This window comes from Lepidochelys kempii, chromosome 1 (genome assembly GCF_965140265.1).
Source record: "Lepidochelys kempii isolate rLepKem1 chromosome 1, rLepKem1.hap2, whole genome shotgun sequence".
Classification (NCBI taxonomy): Eukaryota; Metazoa; Chordata; order Testudines; family Cheloniidae; genus Lepidochelys; species Lepidochelys kempii.
Window position 1 is genome coordinate 217,669,880 of NC_133256.1, and position 24,782 is coordinate 217,694,661.

Here is a 24,782-nt window from a genome sequence, read left to right on the forward strand (position 1 = left end):
TGACTGTGGAGTTCACAAGGTACTGCGTTTAATGCTGAGAGATGCTAGTCATTAAATCTGACAACTGTGAAAAGAGAGATCATGGAGAAGTCAAGTAGTGAGGATTCTTCAATTCACCGTAGTCCATCTTTGGATAGCAAGGACTCGGACTTTGCTAAACCTTCTACCTCAGGCAGGCAGTTTGGTCGAGGTTTTACTGCTGGAGCTTTTTACGGCACTGCTGGATCACGCACACAGAGCCACACCAGGGCTGGAACAGGGACTGGCATTGGAACTGGGACTGGCATAAAAAGTGACAAATACAATGCACCCAAAGGCAGCAAATATGTGGTGTTTTACCTGGATCTATCCTTTGTTTTCCTTTTAGAATTTAAGAAGTGCAACATGGCAAGAGGCTGCCTGTGTTGTTTGAAATACATGATGTTCCTTTTCAATTTAATGTTTTGGGTGAGTACTGCCTTTTTTCATTTGCCTTCATTTGTTAGAGTTCTCTGTACTACTGCATTATGTGCATAGTGCATCTTTTCAGCACTATCGTAAGCTTTTTTTTCTTCCCCTCTCTTGTACCTGCATGGAATATTTACAGTGCTAAATCTGTGCCCTATGGGAAAATGTACATGTTTCCTACAAATTTTACCTTCCTATTACTGTACTTTGATTACAGATCATTAAAACTGGAGTCTTTTAATTCATGTCTTTTGACCAGGATAAATTAAAGAAGGGCAGGACCTATTTACCATTTAAAATGATCCAAATCAATTGAGTGAAATTTTTTATATTCTTTTATAATGCCTTGTACTGCTTTAAATTGCAGGTTAATAAACCCGCATTACGTTTTTGTTGTCCCCATCAATCTTCCCTACTTTTCTAATGTAATTGACAAACTGCTTTTCAGAGTGAATGAAGTTTAGTCTCTTTTTTTTCCACCTTTTAAAAATATACTTATAATCTAGTCCTTAAGATGTCAGCACAAATGTAAAATGACTGGAATGACAAATGACTCCTGATTCAGTTTCAGTCACAATTGTCCAAATTGGTGTGTTAAGTTGGAGACTAGCTCTTGCTTTTGAGGGATCAAAATTGATTTTCCTCTATCAGCCAGGGAGCATGAGGAGTTGTTACAATGCTTCAGCAAGCAGATTCAAAGTATAACGACTATTTTGAGCAAACTAATGTCACGTACACTTGGAAAACAAGAGTGGGAAGTCAGCTAGCTACTAGGCATCCCCGTTTGAACAATATTAGGGGGGGAAATGCAAGCAAATTGAAATGTCAAGTAGGTTTCAATAGAGCACAGTACAAAATTGTTTTATCAGAATTAAAGGTCAACAGTTTTCTGATGATTAGGAAAAGCAATTATAATATTAATGTCTTTCGATTCAAGGTTATAATTCAGAAATAAAAAAACGCATCTCAGAGGTAAATGAAAATGTAGTTTTGTTGGTTTATTTTTAAGGCAGAAGGATATTAAAAGTCCAATTTGGATAGATATTTCTGCTGTGGAGAAGTCAACATTGAAGTTAAGAGCCATGTCTCTGACTTAGCCACCGGCTTTTCTGTTTAGCTGACCCACTTACTGAAATAACTTTTAGCAGCCGAAGGGAATGGGAGACCTCATAGGGCACTGGACGACTCATGCACCAGTGAGCTTCAGTAGTAATGTACTGAAACATTTCCATCATGGAAGGTGTGGGAATCTGTCAGAGAATCTTCTGAGCAGGTTTAACAGAAGGTTGGGGCTGAAAGGGGTCACTCAAGAATATCACTCGTGATTTTTCACTACATGAATCCTGCCTCACTTCTTTCTGGAATCCCTGTTAAGAAATAAACTTGTTACCAGACTGGGCCATTCATGCCAGTGCTGCATTACTCTGACTCCTTAGAAATATTTTCCTGTGCTAAATATTGCCATTAGTTTTTAGTAAATGGGACACTAGATGGGGAGGGTTTTGAGTTACTACAGAGAGTTCTTTCCCAGGTGCCTGGCTGGTGGGTCTTGCCCACATGCTCTGGATCTAACTGATCACCATATTTGGAGTTGGGAAAGAATTTTCCCCCAGGTCAGATTGGCAGAGACCCTGATGGGTTTTTGCCTTCCTCTGCAATCTGTGACATGGGTCACTTGCAGGTTTAAACTAGTGTAAATCATGGAGACTCTGTAACGTGAAGTCTTTAAATCATGATTTGAGGACTTCAGTAACTCAGCCAGAGGTTAGGGGTCTGTTACAGGACTGGGTGAATGAGGTTCTGTGGCCTGCAATGTGCAGGAGGTCACACTAGATGATCATGATGGTCCCTTCTGACCTTAAAGTCTATGAGTACATTACTCCTGGTCTTATTGCTCTTGTTCTGTGTGATCAGTCCTTAGGTATCCCTCCAAACTTCATGCAGTATAATGGTATTAAATCTCTATTTCATCTCCTTCCCAAGTAACATTTTTCTAGGTTGTCCATAGTTAGGTCTTAAATCTCTGTTGTTGTATCTTTTTAGTTGCTATCCTTGCTATTTTTTCCCCAACTTTCCAGTGACCCTTCTTGTGTGGTGAACTTCATGAACTCACTCCATCCTGTTGCAGACCTTCTCTCTCTGCTCAACTTTCTGATTCCTTTTCTCATCCACCACTGGACTCTTTTCTGTCTCTCCATATAGTGTCATTATTGCTGGGGCCAAGACTTGGTCTGCAGTTCCTACTACCTGGGACAGCCTTCCTGTATTACTGTACCTCATCGACTCTCCCTCTCACCTGAACTCTTGCCTGAAAATCTTTCTTTTCTTCCTTGGTTTATACCATTTTTTCTTTTTCTTTTCTTATTAATCTTTGTCTCTGTATTCATCATGGTAACTCTGTTCTGAGATGCTCTTTGTCTGAGCCTGACTACACAGAATGTAAACATTGGTGTAGAATGATGAATCTGTGGGATTTTAGAGAAGTGCTGAATATAAACTAGCAGGTTTTCAAAGTTGTTTGCAACAGGAGTTGGCTCCATTTGCATTGTAGAAACTGTTCAAAAGTTCCCCCCTTTTACAGAAACATCTGTTGTGTTAAACTGAAGCTCTGAGACTCTTGCGTGTCCATATACTATTTTCAGTGGGCTGCAGTACCACTGAATGCTGCTGTTGAGTGCTGATTATTTTTAACCAGAACATTTCATCCTTTTGTGTTTTGCTGCACTCAGATGAAAGTTGTGTATATCTTCTAAAATTCTGGGTCAATTAGATAAAGTATCTGCCCAATTTTGATGCTGCACATTGGTCTTGATCTGACCTACCATGTTATGTTTCTTGGGTGCCATCCCAGCTTTGCCAATGTTCCTTAACACTGATCTTCAGCAACCACTGCTATTCCAGTCCTGCCACACAGCTCTGCCAATGCCCTTCAGTCCCGCCCGGCAGCCCGCTTGCTGTTTCAAGCTTCTCCTACCAGATCTATCAATGCACCTCCGTCCTGCCCTACAACACACCCTGCTACTACAGTTCAAAACTCTTGTCCCCCCCATCTATGCCAGTACATTTACTTTTGGAACTATAACAGCCCCTGCTGCTGCAGTTATATGTCCCCACACAGCTCTGCCAATATACCTCAGTCTAAACCCATGAAGTTCTGAGCTTCTCATGAGCAGTGGGTGCCAACTTGTTCAAGACTGTTGTGGTGGCTTTGTGAAGTGGAGTGTTTTCCTCAAAGGGCTCATTTTAGACCACGAAACCAGTCTGATCCTGTAACTTAACCTAAAATGTGAATCCAAGTCTCCAGAAATGGAAGGTGAACGCCTTAAATCAATATCTTCTCTTCTAGCAAATGGAAGAGACAATATTTCATGAGTTTATTTGGATAAGTCTAAATTGAAACTGACAAATTATGTTTCAGGAAGCCTGCAATCATGTGGCAGTCTCCCCGCTGTCTGTTGAATTATCCTATTAATGAGTACTACAACATATAAATTTGTATGGCCTGCTGTTGTGGTTCTGCTGTGCAGAAAACCTGTTTGATTTTACTGTGTACTAAATGTTATCAACAAAATGCAGTAGAAAGGGGTTATTTAGAAGTCAGTGATACTTCATCCCTGTGTGTTTCGCAAGTGATATCTTTTGGAGGCTCTCATCCTACACACCATCTTCAAATGCTGGGTCCTTCTAGCTAGGGAGCGCTGGGTATTGTTCTGTTTTAAGTCCCATGAGTCCTGCTCTTAAACAGTCACCCAGAAAATGAGGACAGTGGTTCCTCTTTCGCCATTCACAGCCTGGCAATGAGGTGCCAAGCCTGAGACCTAGTTAATCTGAGATCACCCATCTGGCAGCCAGGTGTGCTGCCCCTAAACCACTGGCCTGGCTCAAAGGGTATCCATCTGAAGATGCTACAGATGCAATGGTTAGAATACAGTTTGCATTATCACATACCTAAATGCACCATCTCTGTGTTGGCCTTGGTGAACAGGTGGTACATTGTTTCTGCAGATGATCATTTCAGTTGCCACATCAAGAATTGTGTTAAATGTATAGCATCTTAGTCATCTCTACCCTTGACAAGAAAATGCACTTCTTAATTTAGTACCAGGTGGACTAACTAGCCTATAATGTGGGATGCATCCTGCTCTATATGGGCATATCAGTAACTTGAAACCGAAGGTATTTTTCACTGTATTGCTAAGAACTTCAGGTATTTTCCGTAGCCCTATGTGGTTCTTAGCATTTGTTCTCGGCCATCTGGCTTTGCTTTCTTTTGGAGATTAGAAAAGTCTGAGCTGAGGGTTAAGGAAGCTTATAGTATTTAATTGTGTGGCTAGGATGGTGATTTATACTGAATTCATCTTAAGTGCATAATATGTTTGACTAAAGGTCTGTGTACGTACGTATATTAGTTGATTCAATTTGCCTTCCAGAGCATTTATGTGCAAATGAATCAAGTTCGCAAAGTGGCCAATACAGGCTCATAGAAGAAATCAAATATTGATTTTTGTTTATACAGTTAGCAGCTTAATTAAGAAGAAAGAAAACTGCTAAATATAAAGATCGGATATGGGTTAACACAAAATATTTCACTTCAGTGCATTACCCAGAAAGAGAGTGTTAATACAACTGTTTATAGAACATACTGCAAAGTCTTTAGTAAGTTATTATGAATAGAACAGTAGACTTTCAAAAATTTTGACTTTTTTGACTTGAATTCAAAAATTTCACTCTTCTTATTTAAGCAAGGGAAATTTTGAAATGATAAGAATATTTGATCAGAGTTACAGTAGACAACTTTGCATATGCGGTTTGGTGCCTGGATAAATGTTAGGTTGCCCTATTAATTTAAGTAAGGGCAATTAGTCCCAAATGGTCCATATATTTTGGAATGTTCATAGTATAAATTTTGATAGATTTTAGCATAGCTTATTTGTTTAAATTTGCTAATGTGATGCATTTGTACTCTATGAACTTTTGGTGAGATAGAAAATCATACTGAGATTGAATGTCATTATGGGTGAGAAAACTAAGAATAGACAGTAAGGTACTTAATGTGATTCTTTTGTTAAATTAAGCCTGCCTGTATATTTCTTTGACAAAAAACATAAAGCCCTCTGTTAGGAAATTAAACAGTATTTATAGATATGTTGTCACTTAAAGTTATGATTAATTACGTTAATCTTATTCAAAAGTAGATGAAATTAGTGAAGGTCAAAGTCAGATTAAGTTATAGACACTTTTGCAAATTCAAATGTTGGATATTCAGTTTTCAAGAAGACTTTTTGGGCATTTTGTTAAAATGTAAGGCAGCAACAAAAAACAAGCTGAAAAAGTTAACTTGGAAATGGCAGTGCAGACGATTTCAAATCTAGCAAACAAGAATAACTATTTGATTCTGTTTATAAATACATTTTAATAAAATAAGGGACAAAGGCTATCCTTGAAAAGATTTTCTATTCCAGTAAGTAATTTTATCTAACAGGAAAGCAAGTGGTTCATAATTTCCCTTATTGACAAAAATGACTCTGGATATTTAGTGGTGGAGCAAACTTAACAGAGTATCTAAAGCCAGTAAAGCATACATCAAGGTATATCTACTCTATAGTCTGGATTCTGGGATCAGATGCAGAGAGAGAGAGAGAGAGAAACATGTCCATTCGTTTGGTGGGTGAGACTGCTATCACAGGTATTGGTACTGTAATGCAGCTAAGACTCCTAGAGCTGTTTATATAGGGTAATCCATACTTAGAGGCATTTTTTCGGACTGGAATATATACTGTAACAACACACTGTTTAGTTTGAATTACAAAGCTTTAATGCTTATCTGAACCTGTTGGACAAATATAAATCTTGTGAGCAGGCTTTGTCCCTCTGCCTATCTGTAAGTTAATCTTCTGGGTTAAATGACACATGTGGGGTCTCTGAAATAAGAACAGAATTGCAAACTATAGACAACGTGTACACATTCAGATTCACCTTATTTTTCTGACCTGGTCCTGACTGCATGATTTTGTAATCATGTTTCTCTGTGTAGCACGTAACCCTTTTCTGACACAGAGAATAAAGATAAGGAGAGATGTTAAAGGACATAGGGAACTTTGTCTCGTGACAAGATATCAATATTTTCTTCTATAATTTTCTGGCAGGAGTGAATCCAGAGCCACTTGAGAACATCTTAGCTGGCAAGTGACAGAATGCATATACAGTACAAAAATCGTACTGGCACAAGGCACCAGTGTGGTGGCATTTAAAATACCACCCAGGTAAAATGAGGCCACCTGAAAGTTCAGATTCCTTATTTGTTCTTAGAGTGCTACATACTGAACTGTGAAAGAAAAAGATTTTAATTTTGCTAAAATGCTGTTTCTGTTTTCATTCTTGTCTATATGAAAAAGTCTATTTTTAATGGGGATTTCAAAGGGTAAATAATTTCCCAGCATGCTAATTCAGATTCATTTCTAAATGTGCACTTGTGTGTGCTAGGGTTGCTAACTTTCTAACCGCAGAAAACCAAACATCCTTGCCCTGCCCCTTCCCTGAGGCCCTTCCCCCACTCACTCCATCCGCTTCCCTCTGTCGCTCGCACTCCCACACCTTCACTCACTTATTTTCACCAGGCTGGGGTAAGGGGTTGGGGTGCAGGATGGGGGGACAGCTCCGGCTTGGGGTGTGGGCTTTGGGTTGAGGCCGAGGATGAGGAGTTTGGGGTGCAGGAGGGGGCTCCAGGCTGGAGCCAAGGGGTTCAGAGTGTGGGAGGGGGCTCCGGGCTGAGGCTGAGGGGTACGGAGTGTTGGAGGGGTTACAGGCTCTGGGCTGGGTGTGCAGGCTCTGGGGTAGGGCCAGGGATGAGGAGTTTGGGGTGCAGGAAGGGGCTCTGGGCTGGGACACAGGTTTGGGGTGCGGGAGGTGGTGTGGGCTCTGGGAGGAAGTTTGGGTGCAGGAAGGGGCTCAGTGTTGGGATGCGGGAGGGGGTTAGGGATGTGGCTGGGGGTGCAGGTTCTGGGGTGGGGCCAGGGATAAAGGGTTTGGGGTGCAGGAGGGGAGGCTCCAGGCTGGAGGGTGGAGCTGACTGTTTCAGAGTGTGGGAGGGGACTCCAGGCTGAGGCAGGGGGTTGGGGTATGGGAAGGGGCTTGGGGTGCAGGCTCCAGGGTGGGGCCAGAAATGAGGGGTTCAGGAAGTGGGAGTGGGCTCTGGGCTGGAGCAGGGGATTAGGGTGTGGATGTGAGGCCTCTGTCTGGGGGTGTGGGCTCTGGGGTGGGGCTGGGAATGAGGGACTTGAGGTGCAGGAGGGGGCTCGGCTGGGGCAGGTGGTGGGGCGCAGGAGGGGGTTTGGGATGCAGGCTTCTGGCATGGCGCTTACCTCAGGCAGCTCCCAGAAGAGGGGACATGTTCCTCGGCTCCTAGGCTAAGGCATGGCCAGGCGTCTCTGCGTGATTTCTCCACCTGCAGGCACCACCCCCGCAGCTCCCATTGGCTGCGATTTCCCGCCAAGAGGAGATGCAGTGCCAGTGCTTGGGACGGGGGCAGTGCGTGGAGCCCCCCGGCCGTCCTTCCACCTAGTAGCCGAGGGACATGTTGCTGCACGGAGATGGGCAGGGAGACTGCCAGCCCCGCACCAAGCAGACTTTTAACAGCCCGGTCAGCAGTGCTGACCAGCGCCACCAGGGTCCCTTTTCAACTGGGTTGAAAACCAGACACTTGGCAACCCTAGTATGTGCAAGGCCCAATTTGGGCTTGTGATCAGAACAGTGCATACATACATAGGAGTGCAATTACATGCATGTTTTTGTGCATGGATCTTTTAGCCTCTGGTTTTAAAATTTGGTACACAAAAGTTCTGATTTCCCTATGTGTCCCACTGGTTGAATATGCCATGAATAAAGCACTGTCCTTTTTACAACTTCCGTACTAGGCTAAGGATGGTGAAACGGCTTAAAACTATTTAACATTGTTTGCATCCATCCAGCATTTTATAACCATTTTAAACAGTGTTGAAGAACAATGGTACCCTGGGAGGGTGCATACTTTCAGATGTGCTTCTGTTGAATCTGGTTTAGCTTAAACTGGTTTAGTTACAGAGCAGATGGGGCTTGCTCCAGAACTGTTTGGTTGGTTCCCCTAGGTGGCAGGGATTCAGGAACATTTTTAAAGGCATGATTTACGTTTGATATAGGAAACCTTCTGTTGTGCATTCTGTATAGCATTCCTTTCACATACTGCTGTTCGCTAACATTTATGTGCTAATCTTGTCCTCTTCGGAGGAGGTGATGAGAATAATTTTGAAGGTTTGTCTTTGGAAATATTGTTGCTGTTGCTGTCCGGCCGCTCAGGAGCCATTTATTGTTTGTTAGATTGGATAAATGGTGTATTGATTTATGATTCAAAAGTGGATTTCTCTGATACATTTGTTATAACATGGCTTGCTGGGCACGGTTGTTTGGTCATCTTTATGCGAGGCTAGCTGAACACATTGAATGTGAGAAGCACAATAACAATTTAGAAATTAAAAACAAACGAACGGTAGCTATGTTCCTGATTATAAATATGAACTTGGTGTAGTGACTTGGGCCACATGGCATCGAGTGGCCTAGCAATTCGTAAATGAGCTTGCCAAACCCATTTCAAGTGGGCTCCTAGATAAGCTATCCTTGTCACACTCTGCCTTCACCCACAGCAGCATGGTCACCTCTTCTCTCTCCTGAACAGTCAGTCACCCATTCTACTTCCCTCTTATTATGACCCGGCTTCTTGAAGTGACTCATTTTATGGCCATGGTTAAAAGCTTTGACTGATTTACCGCTACACCCCTGTAATACTTCTCTTCCAGCATTTCTCTGGTCCTGTCTTTATTTCAGTGCATGCTGCAGTATCTTCTGCATCTCCTAGATATCCGGGTGAGAGGGACTTGCAGCACCTTCATTACCTGGAGAAATTGGCAGCAGCAGGGGCTCCACAGATGAGCCTGGTCTCTCCCCACCATCCACCATAAATCACTAGATATTTAAGGGATGTGTTTGTTCTAGTGCAGCTGCGATAGCCAGCCAGTTGTTTGATGGACTTCCTATGTGAATTCATGCTGCTTCCCACCTCGCCTGTTCTAAAAGCCATGTAAGGGAAGACTGGAGATGATGACACAACTAAGAGGAGCATTGAGAGAAAAAAACAGAGAGCCCAGTAGAGTGCTGGGGGACAAGTGGTTATTATAGAGGGAAAGAGAGACCACAGCTTCTTTCTTCACCCTGCCTATAAACCCTCTTAGTGCAACTCTTCATCTCTTTTATTCCAGAATCCTCAAGTGCTGTGAGGATATAATTTGTGCTGGTAAAGGTCTCAGACAAGACAGATGGATTCGAAATTCAGGTTGAGCCACTTAAACCAGATCAAGTTCAGCAAATATGACAGCTGTGAAAGGGTAAATCAGCTAGCAAAAAATCCAGTGGATATTGATGTCCTGCTCCCACAATCATTGGTTAGCCAATGAATTGTTCAGAAGACGTAACTATGCTGGCTTGTGATAAGATATCCTGTTGTGCCTGGAGGGTTTCTTGATGCCTACAGGGGAGACTGTTTTGATCATGTGGGGTGAGGGCAGTGTGGTCCAGTGGCTTGGTCAATGGCCTGGGAAACTTTGGCTCTATTCCTGGTTCTACCACTGACTCCCTGAGTGACCTTGGGAAAGTCTCTTCACCCTCTGTGACTCAGTTCCATCTGTAAAATGGGGATCATGATAGTTATCTACCTTTGCAAAAGAAATCTGTGGATGCAAGTGCTGCATTTAATAAATTCATTTAGTCTAATATTCCTTACTTGCCTCTGGATTAATAGATAAAACATAAAACTTGGGTAGGTTGCTTGGTTTGGGTTTTGTTAGGGCAATACAGATTGCTCCAAAGGTGCAGTTCAGCTCAGCCAATTGTAATAGGACGAACATGTAACTACAACTGGGACCCTGACTATCTCCATGTGAGAAGGAAGTTAGATTTGTTTGCATGAAAAGGGGGAAGCCATTGCCTCTGAACATAAGACCAACTAAGACTTCTGTACAGAAAGACCACGGGAGATAGCCCAACTTGTGGTAAGTACAGTTCAGTTAATTGGGGTTCTGCTGTTTGTGCAAATTAAAATATGCCCTATGCGATACTGAGCTACCATTGAATGACACATTAATTTTATGTAACTGTACCTGGTAATTTCTCTTCACTCATCCTGTGCCCTTGTCTCAGTAACTTAACCTTCCAGCATCTCAGTCATTTTACGTCTAACATGGAATCAAAGGAGGAATCCTGCTGGTAATCACATGCTGTGCCTGGACTATTCTGAAGATACAGATGACCTCACTGTTACCACCACTACCTAGTCAAAAAATAAAGAATCCTGACATGGCTGGAGGTGTGATATTAAGTGGTGAATATACACTGAACCTTTTGGGGAGTTCATGTAAGACTTAATCATTTTAATGTCATCTCACAGAAATGACTGCAGGCGTTGAACTCAAAGCAATTTCACAGCCTTCCGAAACAAATTAGCTTTAAATCAATTCAGATAGTCATCTCCATTCAGTACAGTCCCTTGCTGCTTAAGAGTAAATTAAATTGCTGTATGTATCAGATAGAGATAATTGAACCTCCAAATGTTTGGAGGTTCAACTTGGATAATTCCTCTGCCTTTCTCCCTCTTCCCTTGCCCTGGGTCAAAGTTCGAACTGCCATCCCAACCTCTTTGGTCTAATTAGTACATGGGTTAAAACGAGCAAAATTGGTTTTCCATAAGGAATCTGCATGGCTAATCATTTACTGTGGTTGTCCCTGATTAAAACCACAGGTAATTCAACCCATGATCTCACTAGTTTAGCATCTTAGTTGCATCATTTGGCCCTACATGTGCCAGTGTAACCAGGGGTGAATTGTAAGTGTTCGCAGCTACAACTATCATGCACGGAGCATCATTCTTAAGTGTTTGGGAAGAGCCTAACTAACACGTATTGGATGCTAGCTCAGATAACTAATAAATATTATCAATTGGAAACTGGCCTTTCTATTCTTTTGTCATTTACAGATTTATCAATTTGTTAGCTCTGGTGACTTTTGAGCTATTTCACTGAAAACTCTGTAATTGTTCCGTTGGCAAATAAACAAAAAACAAGTATAAGAAGAATCGTGCTTTCTTTCTTTCTTGCTTTCTCTCTCTCTCTTTCTCCCCCAACCAGGGCAGGTTGTTGAAAATATTTCTTTTAGATGGTGGGTAAAATTTTGCCTGTGTGCATGCATATGTTCATGTTGATGTACCGTGGTACATAATATGACTACTGCTGCCTCATCCTCCACTTCATCCTTTCCAAAGCATTGCATTTTATTACTGATCTAAAATCCAAATCCTCCAGAGTTCCATAAAACTACATTACGGGGGAGCATAATGGGCCTGATCCAAAGCCCATTGAAGTCAATGGCAAGACTCTCATTGGCAATGTCTAATGTGTATGTAGGTGTGCATATCATTCGACCTACCTAGTATATGTTGTAAATATATGCAACGTGTATGAGTGAGCATTACATAAAATTCACGTGGTCTACAAAGTTAGAGAGCTGAAATTTACACATTAATATTTAGACTAACATAAATAGTATTTTGCTGTGATCGTCTCATGTGAATACTGTGGGTCAGATTTATTCATTGTAATTTGTATGTATCTCTTGTGCCCTGAGCACACATTTTGACTGGGATCTTTTCTTCTTATTTAATTCTTCTGGCACTAGATCTCTTAGCACATTTTTGGAGGATTTTTTTAAAAAGGTATGTTCCCATGTTTTATAAAGTTTGTTACTGCCAGCGATACTTCTTAATCAGATGTCCTTTTTATTTTTTTTAGTTCTTGGTCTAGTTATTAAACACTCTTGATTTTCAATATTGGTGCTGTGCAGGTGTTACTTACATTTCGGTAGCAGCTGTGTTACTGTTGGCCAGATTGACTTCTTTACAAGACTGATTTCTTCTTCAGGGTAGCCTTGGACAGCTTCCAACCAATTATGGTCTTAAGCCAGGTAAGAGAGCTGCTTGTCATTGGATTGTCATTCAAAAATTAATTTTTTGATGAACAGCTGTTTCAATCTAAATCACAGTTTGAGAATCTTAGCATCTTAGGGTATTTCTACATTGCAGAGTAAGCCCAGGGGAGGAACTCAGGCTCAAGTCTAACCCTCCTTCCATCTACACACAAATTGCATTAACCCAGGGCTCAGACCCAGGGTCCCAGGACCCCCCGATGTGGAGGGTCTAAGCCTGAGTCAAGCTGGGACCCAGGGTTCAAGCCCTATTGCTTTGCAGAGTAGAGGCAGCCTCACTGGACTCATGGTGTAGGAGTCCACCAAAAGTATTCCACAGTCCCATGGGACAACTTTCTTTGTCCTGTGAACAATCAAGTTTTCCCACGCTGCTCCCTGAACAAAGGGCTAGAGCAGGCATATTTTGGGATGGCGCTAGGATGTCTGGGATAGGGGTGGTTAGATTTGGGCCCACATAATGCAGTGTAGATGCTGGAACCCCAGGTTGGGACCCATGGTTCAACAATTCCTAACCTGGGGTTACAAATGAGTGTAGATGCTCAAGCCCTAGGTTAACAAAGCAAGGACAAAACTCAAGTTCCACGGCCCTTAGGATATGTCTACACTGCAATGTAAGCCCAGGGTTAGTGGAACTTGAGTCTGCAAACTCTCTGATTGGGAGCCTAGGGCACCTTTGGAAGAACTTCTCTTGCTTGCGCTTTCACTCCTATTTCAGGAAATGGAAAGAGCTTCCGTGAGGGGCTAGTGGACATTTTTTGGCAGTGTTTACTGACCCACCGAAGGCACTTGTTGGAGCTAATGATGGAAGAGGATAACACAAACATGGAAGAATTGCACAGGCTGATGCCTCTTGTGATTCTAGGTCTAGCTGCACTTCTGGAGCAGGGCCACAAGCACCGACTGGTGGGACCACATTGTTATGTAGACCGGGGATGACCAGCAGTGAGTATAGAACTTTCGCATGAAGAAAGCTACATTTCTGGAGCTTTGTGAGCAGCTTGCCCCCAAACTCCAGTATCAGGATACATTAATGAAGGCAGCCATACTGGCCCAGAAGCGGGTGGCTATAACCATCGGAAAGCTGGCTACTCCTGTATCTGAAAGGTCTTGTTGCCAACCAGTTTGGTGTTGGAAAGTTGACTGTGGATAAAGTGGTGGTGGAAGTTTCTGAGGCAATCAGGAGCATGCTTTACCCCAAGATATTCCTGCTGGCTTTGAGAGAATGGGGTTTCCAAACTGTGCCAGGGCCGTCAATGAGACTGTCATGCTCAGAGTTTGTCCTCCTCAAGGAGCATAGGCGTACATAAACCGCAAAGGGTGCTACTTCATAGTTATGCAGGCCCTTGTGAACCAGAAGCTGATTTATGAATGTCAATGTTGGCTGCACTGGAAAAGTTTGTGATTCTGCTGCTTGGGAGTCTACCTTCATGGATAGACTAGGAGATTATTCCTACCAAAGGTGGTTGTCATGAATGGAGTTGTAGTTCCCACTGTTATTCTGTGGGGATCCCATGTATCCGCTTTTGCCTTGGCTTATGAAACCAGATCCTGACCTCAGAGGCCCCAGCAAAAGAAGGTTTAATTACATTCTCAGCAAGTTTAAAGTGGTGGTTTAATGTGTGTTTGGCAGACTGAAATCTTGCTGGCACTGTCTACAGACCAGTTTGGATACATATGAATGCCCATGCTGGGACAGACCATGGTCCGTTTAGCTCAGTACCCTATTTTCCAGCATTTCAGAGTAGCAGCCGTGTTAGTCTGTATTCGCAAAAAGAAAAGGAGTACTTGTGGCACCTTAGAGACTAACCAATTTATTTGAGCATAAGCTTTCGTGAGCTACAGCTCACTTCATTCGTGAGCTGTAGCTCACGAAAGCTTATGCTCAAATAAATTGGTTAGTCTCTAAGGTGCCACAAGTACTCCTTTTCTTTTTTTTGCTTTCCAGCAGTGGTCAGTGCCAGATGCTTCAGAAGGAATGAACAGAACAGGACAGTTACTGAGTGATCCATCCCATTGTCCAGTCCCCACCCCTAGCAGTGGAGTTTAGGGACACCCAGAACATCTTGGCTAATGGCCATTGATGGGCCTATCTTCCATGAACTTATCTAATGCTTTTTTTAATCCAGTCATACTTTTGGCCTTCATAACATCCTTGGCGATGAGTTCCACAGGTTGACTGTGCGTTGTGTGAAGAAATTCTTCCTTTTGTTTTAAACCTGCCTGTTAATTTCATTGAGTGATCCCTAGTTCTTGTATTATGTAAAGAGCTAAATAACACTTCCTTATTCACTTTCTCCACACCATTCATAATTCTATACATCTCTATCATATCCCCCCCTTTGTCTTTTCATTTCTAAGCTGAACAGTCCCAGTCTTTTTAATTTCTCCTCATGAGGAAGCTGTTTCATACCTGCAGTCATTTTTTTTTCCCGCTCCTCTGCACTTTTTGCAGTTCTAATGTATCTTTTTTTAGATGGGATAACCAGAACTGCATGCAGTGTGATGTTACTCTCCATGTTCTTTATGGAAGTATGCTTATAATATGGATATGACATAACTGAGATATACTTTATGCAAGATGGGTCTTGTAAGGTATCATTGGAAAAGTTTTATTTACTGAATGTGATTATCCAATTTGTATGCATGTATCATTTCTGTATCTAACATTAAGCATATGGACTGTGTAACAATTAGAACTGGGTGTGTATTGGGACAACACCCACCAGACGACAGGCCATCAGAAAGAAACAATAAGACCATGAAGATACTAATCTCTCTCCCTCCTGGGAGGCATCTGGGGAGTAACTGTGACACTACTAGGTCAGGTTTCAGAGTAGCAACCGTGTTAGTCTGTATTCGCAAAAAGAAAAGGAGTACTAGTGGCACCTTAGAGACTAACCAATTTATTTGAGCATAAGCTTTTGTGAGCTACAGATCACGCATCCGATGAAGTGAGCTGTAGCTCACGAAAGCTTATGCTCAAATAAATTGGTTAGTCTCTAAGGTGCCACTAGTACTCCTTTTCTTCTTACTACTAGGTCAGGTGGTCTTGTCACCTGATACTAAACATTATCTGGGAGTTCTTGTAACTTTCCACTGAAAGGGAAGGGGGGATCAAGTTTAGGAAACAAAGGACTCCCGCCATATGTAAATCTTATTTAAGGGTGGGAAGGAAGGCAAACGGGACTTCTCCTCTCCATGGCCTATCTGCCCAAGAAGAAAGACTGCAAAAGACATCTGAAGGGAAGGCAAGGAGGGAGTCCAGACTGAGACGGGTCCAGTCTGAAAAGAAATATAACTGGAACTCTGAACCACAGAAATTTGCAACCTGCCTAAAATAACATTTAGTGTAAGAAATTACATTTTGTAACTTGCTTCTTAAGTATATTGAGCTTAGCTTGTGTGTTTTGTTTTATTTGCTTAGTAATCCGCTTTGTTCTGTCTTTTATCTCTTATATTCACTTAAAATTCACCTTTTGTAGTTAATAAATTATTTCTTGTTTCTAATATAACCCAATTTGTGCAATTCATAATTGGGGAGAATAAGAGGCTGTGCATACCTTCCTCCACATTGAAGGAGGAAGCGGATTTCATAATATACCTTTGAGTCTGCACTCCAAGGGATGTGGACACCTGAGTGCTGAGGTACATCCCTTAAGCTGAGTCTTCCCAGAACTGATCTCAGTGTCTGTTTCATTCTGCCGTTGGGTGTGGCCAAGCCTGTGTGGAGGAGGCTTAATAGCCTGGCTCAGGAAGACAGGTTTAAAGGGTGCCCAGGCTGGCATAACAGGTGGGCTCAGTGGTATCTCAGCACACCAGGTGGCATCCTAAGGGGGGCAACCAGTCACACATTTTTTTTAGGTGGGACAACCAGAACTGTATGCAATATTTGATGTGATGATAAAATCACCATCGATTTTATATAGTGGCGTTATAATATTTTCCGTTTTATCTGTCCATCCCTTTCGTAATGGTTCCTAACATTCTGTTAGATTCCAGTGTCATCAATGCCATCTGCATTACTGTGGCTTGCTGTGGTATTCACAAGCTTTGTGAAGCTAGAGGTGAGCCATTTTCCTATGAATGAATCTATGACAGTGATGGACTGCTGAACCGGTACACTCAGCCAGAAAGTGCACTGACCACAGCTGAGCCAGGATGCACCTGGGCAACAGAAATCAGGGATGCTCTGTGCTCCTGCATTATGAGCTTGCATGGGCCATGGAAGAGGGAGAATAGTACCTGTTTATGAATGTGCTTGTACAATGCTTACAATACCTTGGCTACTGTTACACCATGCAATGAAATGTGTGTGGGGGGGGATTGATTGTTGTGCATTCTACTTATGAATCACACCGTTTATGAACTAGCAGGGGGTATGACAGCCACAAGTGCTGTGGATTGACAGTATGGATTGATTTAGATAACTGTATTGAGAAATAGCATTGGCATGCAACTTCCCAGTTGTCCCTCATCATGTGTTTCCCTTTATTGTGTGAAACTTACATTAGATGATGTGATGCAGTGATGGCAATAAACTTTCTTAATAAAACAAAAATCTTTATTTTTTTAACATTTATTAGAGGAGTACAATATTGACCCATTGCCTAGCAGTCCAGCTTCCATTAGCAAATCAAAAGACCGGCAACACCAAAACCTTTAACAAAACAAAAACTAAGAGCATGAACAGTGCAAACAGTGAAACCATTTCCAAGACAGAAACCCCCTACGGTTGCGTGTCCTCTGCCTCCCCATTATCCTTTCGCTTCCTTCCAAATATACTGTGCACTTGGTGCTGGGGCAGTGAGGTGGAGGGGTTCAGCATGGAGGATTGCATGGGCCCGATTGCATGGGCCAACCAGCCATGGAGTTGTCCAGATGTTCCTGGTCTGCAGCACATGGTACCATGGTACGGGTGCAGAAGGAGCCTGCACTCTTGCAGCCATTAGAGAAAGCAGCCACTCAAAATGGCATATTTCTGGACTATTTCATATCCCCCTGCCTGTATTGGGACAAATGATTGTGTCACCCATGGAGTACATGTACTACATTTAACTAAAATTGACCACATTTGTAAATGGACTCCATTTCGACTCTCCTGCCAGTTCACTATTTTCAGGTAGCTTGTTACATCCTTGGATTGGTGTGGCCTGGCGTACTTACAGGGAAGGCAATAACAAAGCATGTGGTAGCAGAAGTGTGTGCTTTTCTAATACAACTTGACTTTTAGATGCTTTGTTTCACTGTTTGTCCTTCCCGTGGTGGTGGTGGTGGGGGGGATGGACACCGAGGTGCAGGTGTGCAATCCACCATTAGCAGGTACACACTGGTATCTGAGGCTTGTAATAACTTTTGCATTGCTTCATGAAATAGAATTCCCTCCCATTACTGTATTAATAAACACAAAAATAGAGCCAGGAGCTTACCATGCGCTAGGGCGATTTCTGCCTCTTCCATTTCTGCTCCCGGTTCTGTGGCAGGCCGCTCCTCTGTGGGGGCATCTAAAAGCTCCTCCAAATACTACCCTAGGATGCGCTGCAGCTGCTTCTGTGGCAAAGCCTCCTCAGGGACAGGTTTCAGCACCAGAGTCACATCAGTGGCCCCCTCTAGGGGTGCTGGCGTCTATCTGTTCCCATGCTTAAGTCTGGGGTCAGTAAGTCACCATCCTGGCTGACTAGGTCATTGTGCCGCACTGTTGGGTCTGTGCTCAGTGCAGTATTCAGCACCCTGTCAAACTCCTCGTAAGATGTGCACAATGACTGCAGGTTCTCAGAGGTGCGGTTCTGGTCCCTGGCTTTCTGGTAGTTGGTCTCGAGCTGTTTAGTCTGCTCCCTGCAGTGGTCTCTGCTGTTTGTGCTGCCAGTGTTTTTGCTGTTTGCCGGTAGGCGTAGTCATTCCTGGTACTCATGCCAAAATTCAACGTTTTACTGGCCTCGCACTAGTGATATACCAGTGTCTGGCTGTGGTCCTGCGACCAAGAAGCAGCACATTTGGCAATGGGCTTCTTGTGCTTCGTTGGTGGCCATTACAGATTCACTGTAGTTTGCAGTTCAGCAGACAGAACAAAATGGAAGGGTTAAACACGGAGGAGCTGTACTTGAACAAAGGGGGTTGCCTCTATTTCCTGAGTGTCAATTGGTGACTCGTGGGCTAGAAAGAACAAAGAACACCTGCCCAGAGGATTGTGGGATAGCATTGGTGGACTCTCAGGGCCTGAGTCCGAGGAGGCTTAGGTCCTGGGTCGCAGCATGACTTGGGATTGAACCCACCCCCTAGTGGGGTCCTGGGGCCCAGGCAAGTCCGGCCAATTTGTGTGTTTAGCGGAAGTGGGGGTTGCACTTGAGCCTGAGCCTGTGCAGTGTGGACACGTCCTATTTGCTCTCCCTATTTCGTCTTCCTTTTCATCCCAGGCCCCCCGAGTACATCCCTTCTGCCATATCCACAAGAAATAAACCAAAAGCACCTTTTAAAATGTTTGTGAAAACATACTCCAGGTTATTCCTTCCCTGGGGATTCCCTGCATGCCTTCTCGTCTCTGTTTGTGTCTGTCTAAAATATTTATATATGGCCTCCATTGCTGTAGTATCGGAACGCCTCGCAATCTTTAATTCATTTACCCTCACAACACCGCTCTGCGTGAGGGCCGTGCTATCATCGCCATTTCACTGAAGGGGAACTGAGGCACAGAGAGACTAAGTGACTTGCCCAGGAGTATACAGGAAGTCTGTGATGGAGCAGAGTCTTGAATCCAGGTCTCCCAAGTCCTAAGCTAGTGACTTAACCACTGAACCATCCTCCTTCATCTGTTAGGGCCAATGCAGGCAACTCTCCCACTGAGGTCAACTGGGCTCTGTGCAGGCAGAGGGGCCACAGGCATAGAGCTCCTTGCAGGTTTAGGGTCTTAGATCGTAAGCTTCTTAGGGCAGGGACTGTTTCCATTTCGTGTATTGTAGGTGGTTAAAGAATAATAAAAAAAAGTGAGTGTAATATTTTTTATGATTGGCACTAGTTATGTTAATTAGTGCATTGACTGTAGCAGGTCTCTGGTAGCACCTCTAGTAGTAAGGGTGCATCAGGATTTACAGTATAATCCCTTGTAATAAATGTGGCGCATGAGTATTGGTAAGAAAACGGAACTTCTTTTTCTGGGGCCGTCATCTGACTGACTTGGGTCAAGGTTACCAAGACTGATATTTCATCTCATGATGTGGTAGGGTTGCCAACTCTGACTGAAGCTATTCTGGGAGATTTTTCCCCCCAACATGTTGTAATGTCATTTTCTGAAAATATCCTATTAAAATCTCCTGGATTGCTTTAGATAGTCACTGGGAGATGGATGCCAGTTCCAAGAGACTCCAGACCAATCCTGGAGGCTTGGCAACCCTATGATGTGGGGATAATGCCATTCCCTCCAGTGGCTAATCTTACGTCTTCCCGTTTAAAAAAAAAAAAGCATCATACCAGCCCAAAACGACTACTGACTAATAGAGCCAGTTAACAGAAACCTATAAATAAAACCCTTCGGGGTGGGGGTCAGGGTAGATGACCTGAACCCTTTGACAGATGAGGATTATTTTGCTTCTTATCAGATATCTCAGTAACTACTATCTCTACACCTCAGTGGCTCTCAGATCACATGGCTTTCTTATTCTCAGAACTGTTTCTGCCTTTTCAGATGCTTAGGGCAGTAGATGTGCCACCTAGAGCCCGTATTTGCTCTTTGTGTGTTTCATTGTTGGTGACTGAGCACTGTGTTACTTCTGTCAATGCAGAAGCACAAGCCTCAGATAGCCAGTGTTGTCTTTGGTTTTGTTTTTTAGATGTTTTCTGATCCTCACATAGCACTGACCTGCAGAGGTGGTTAGGGCGTATGATCTTGGTGCAATTGAGCTATCTGTTACTTTGACAGGTTGGTGGCTACTTTCTCTCTGGGATCTAACATTTTCTCCACTAAAAATGAAAGGTAACTGGCTGGCATTCGTCTTACGGTATTTCTCCTGTTCTGTTTTTGTGGTATGCAGTCCTTTTGTAACTTCATCAGGATTAATTGTTGTTGGCTCAGGTAGCTTATTAGATATTGTTACTGAAGTTTTTGTCCTTCTGCCCACCTGTCTGGACTGGTGATCTTAATAAAGTATTGTGGGGTTTATAAACTTCTCAAACCTAATACCTTTGGATTTTCAAAGTCTCCTCTCCCCTCCCCCCCCCCCCCCAGGCGTGGAGAGGAGAAAATCAGAGAAATTAAAATCCGAAAATTAGGTTACTGCAAAATGAAGATTATAAATATAAGTATTCAACAATAAGTTAATTGTAATTTTAAGATTCTTAGAGTAATGATTCCTCGGTCATGCTGCGCGTTCTATTTTCTGCTTCTGTGTTGCTTTTAAAATAGCTAGTCACGCACATTGAGCTGTACACCATACAGCATATGGTACAATGTGATGAGTACATTTTTACTGTGAGAACTAGAACGTTTTCATTCCCAGACTTTTGTGTTCTTAAATTCATGACCTTAATGTTGCAGTAATATAATTTTTGTACTTAATTTTATTATTCCTGTAACTGTTGGGATTACTTTTTCCTTATACTACAAAACCTTTCCTGAAATGCACTTATTTCAGCTAAAACACTTAAGCTCCTTTGATCCATGCTGTACTTTTTGTAGCCCGTCATGCAATTTTGTTGGTACGAGTCATATTTAGGTTTAAACTCCCTCTAGTCTGAAAGTGCAGTTGGCTCAAATGCTGACAAGAACAAAAACATTGATCTTATTATTTGTCTTTCCAAGCAGCTGAAGCATATAGATTGTGTTTTCTAGTATAATATATTGATTTATATATTTATATAGATTGCTGTAGGTGTCCTACTGTTTCATGGTATTTATCCGAACTGCCAACTGCACATTTGTGTCCATAGCGCTTGCATTTCTGGCCGTATCATGGTTCATACAATTCAGAAGGTGCTTATTTTCCATTTTGTGTTTAGTCCCATGACCAGTGCTCTCTGATTTCAGAATCTGTAGTAATTTTACTGTGTTGCGTGTGTTTTTTAAAACCTCATTAAATAACATGTTGTATTTTATTTTTTTTAACAAATGCTCTTTAACAGATTTATTATGAGTTACACAACGGAGAAAAATAACCCTGTCTCGTGTAACTCCCTGAAAATTGGTATGAAAATGAAAATTAGGTTGAATTTAAAAAAAAATCATTTTATTTAATTAAATAAAGTGTAGGCTCCATGGTGACTCCATGTTTCCCAGTGATGCAGCTGTCTTGACATGTGTCCTAGTTTCAGTCCCTTTACAGGAGTTAGCTGAATATGTTTTGCTCCAAGTGCTAAATTAAAGCCAAACTACGGTTTCTTTCAGGAAACTTCTCTCTCCTTTTTCTCCATAGAAAATAAAGTAGAACAACCACTTTTCCAAAGCATACATCGTTCTGTAAGGTATGAGAATGCACATTTGTCACTAAGAAGCTTTCTCTGCTGTATGTGAGCAGTAGTAAATGGTAGACACAGGCCTCTGGGGACAAGTTTAAATGGCTGAACTGTTCCCTATTTCAGCAGTCCTGGGGATTTTTCCTCGCCAGTCGGATGCTATATCATGAGGCTGACCCGATCCTTAGTGACAGCTTGTCGGGCTGATTAATGCAGACTCCAGAGAATAGCTCTTTGCTGTCTGATTGATTCATTTTGCCAATCTAATTCACATTCCTGTGGTGTGAATAATAAACGAGTGATTTAATGAGTTCCCCCCAAACCCATTCTAAATCGCACATCCTGATTGGAGCAAGGCATGCTTTCAGAAAGCTTAAATATGTGGAGTGTACTGCATGTTGAAAACCCACTAAATTATATATTTCTACCATAAATCCAAATTAGAAACTTCAGCATGAATTTCCTTGTTTGTTCTACAAATAGAAGTATCTCCAGAGAACTGATTTGCGGATGATACTAAACTGGGAGGAGTGGTAGATACGCTGGATGGGAGGGATAGGATACAGAAGGACCTAGACAAATTGGAGGATTGGGCCAAAAGAAATCTGATGAGGTTCAATAAGGATAAGTGCAGGGTCCTGCACTTAGGATGGAAGAATCCAATGCACAGCTACAGACTAGGGACCGAATGGTTAGGCAGCAGTTCTGCGGAAAAGAACCTAGGGGTGACAGTGGACGAGAAGCTGGATATGAGACAGCAGTGTGCCCTTGTTGCCAAGAAGGCCAATGGCATTTTGGGATGTATAAGTAGGGGCATAGTGAGCAGATCGAGGGACGTGATCGTTCCCCTCTATTCGACATTGGTGAGGCCTCATCTGGAGTACTGTGTCCAGTTTTGGGCCCCACACTTCAAGAAGGATGTGGATAAATTGGAGAGAGTCCAGCGAAGGGCAACAAAAATGATTAGGGGTCTAGAACACATGACTTATGAGGAGAGGCTGAGGGAGCTGGGATTGTTTAGCCTGCAGAAGAGAAGAATGAGGGGGGATTTGATAGCTGCTTTCAACTACCTGAAAGGGGGTTCCAAAGAGGATGGCTCTAGACTGTTCTCAATGGTAGCAGATGACAGAACGAGGAGTAATGGTCTCAAGTTGCAGTGGGGGAGGTTTAGATTGGATATTCGGAAAAACTTTTTCACTAAGAGGGTGGTGAAACACTGGAATGCGTTACCTAGGGAGGTGGTAGAATCTCCTTCCTTAGAGGTTTTTAAGGTCAGGCTTGACAAAGCCCTGGCTGGGATGATTTAACTGGGAATTGGTCCTGCTTCGAGCAGGGGGTTGGACTAGATGACCTTCTGGGGTCCCTTCCAACCCTGATATTCTATGATTCTATGATGGTATTTTAATTATTTCTTGTTCCTAATCTTGTCTGTTCTCAACCATTAGTATGTGTCCCTCTACTAGGACATTACAGGTTCTCAAGAGCCCCGTTCTCAGCGTTAAAGGTGACCTGCAAAGAAAGAAAAAAGGGGCTTGTGGAAGGGGATTTTTGTTTCTTTATCATGTAAAGAGAAGCCATGAAAAGGTCACCCGTGTCTTCTACATTCCCCTTTTTATTTATTTCTTTATTTTGCTGCATGTCCTTTACATTAGCAATTTAAATCTCATCTGTCCTGTCTTTCCTGGGAGACATTCTGGGTGACTAGTGAACTGGTATTATTGCAAAGTCACACGTGTTGAGGAATTGCAACCAGAACAGCTGAAAGGAGAAGAGACCTTCTGTTCTCATCTCTGTTTTCTTGTTCCTTTTTCTTAACTCCTGTGTAACTCTAATGCCTGGACAAACAGTTGGGTGGAATGTTTTCTTTGTTGAAGTTTCAAACGTCTTCACCCCTTCCATTAAAGTCTTAGCCCCCATTCTCGTAGTGTGGATCTCCAAGGAGCCCTCCAGTAATAGGGGCAAGAAGGCCTGGTATTTGTAAAGTAAACACAAATATAAGGAGGGAAATAACTATCTTAACCCTAACCCCCTACATTTACACAAATCCTGAACTTTAGACATAATGAAAAAAAGGGGGGTGGGGGTGGGCACAGACCAATTTTTTTTCCCTTCAAGTCACTTTTAACCATGATCCTTTGTCTGTGTCCACGTGGACTGCTGCTTCCCATGTATCATTTGTCCGTGTGCATAATCTCCTGTTGCTCTAACTCCTGAGTCCTGTTGCAAGCGTGCCCTGCTGTGTCTTAAAGCATGCACAACTGACAGGGAGGCAGTGGTCTTAGACCGATCATCTGGTATCGTAGGCTGAGAAGAATGGCAACTGCTTGCTTATTTATTTTCTTTCCCAGTCCCCATTTAACAAAGCTCAGAAGGTGGATTTGCACACCTGTGAGGCATTCCTTTTGTAAATCTATTACTACATCGCCTGAAAATACACAGCTCCCCAGATTTGACTTCACATTTTTGAGTGGATAATAGGTAGGCGGCCACATTCATTAGGTTTTCTCAGTTGTTCAAAGAGGCTCAGCACCTTTAAAACATCCTTCTTTGTGTCTTCAATTTAAATGCCAGCTAAAAGGGTTTAGAAGGTATAATTATGATCATGTTAAAATGCCAACATCTAGAATACTTTTTTGCCATTTTTCATCATTCACAGGTTTACTACTTCTCTTTGGCTTTCTGCTCCACAGTGTCTCCTACGTTTGTCTGACCTTTTGAGGCTGCTGCCTTGGTGTGACATTCACTTTAGCAATGGCTCTTCTTGCTGCAGTATCAGCACAGATTCATTGTTGGTCACTCATGCAACATATTCATTGGCTACTCATCTCAAGGTTATT

General features: G+C 42.6%; 1 protein-coding gene across 9 annotated transcripts in view; it reads left to right on the forward strand.

The window, feature by feature from the left end:
• Window positions 1–24,782, forward strand: part of TSPAN9 (tetraspanin 9) — a 266,949-nt gene that overhangs the window by 123,738 nt on the left and 118,429 nt on the right. For 6 of the 9 annotated variants that reach the window (XM_073314272.1, XM_073314331.1, XM_073314301.1 and 3 more), the window contains one exon: window positions 368–447. The exons of 1 other annotated variant lie outside the window; for it this stretch is intronic. In XM_073314272.1, coding sequence (XP_073170373.1) covers window positions 385–447 — 63 coding nt within the window. In that variant the 5' untranslated portion in view covers window positions 368–384. Of the gene's footprint in view, window position 1; window positions 448–24,782 lie in introns of those variants that run through there. 2 more of the 9 variants (XM_073314283.1, XM_073314350.1) reach the window with 2 other exon arrangements.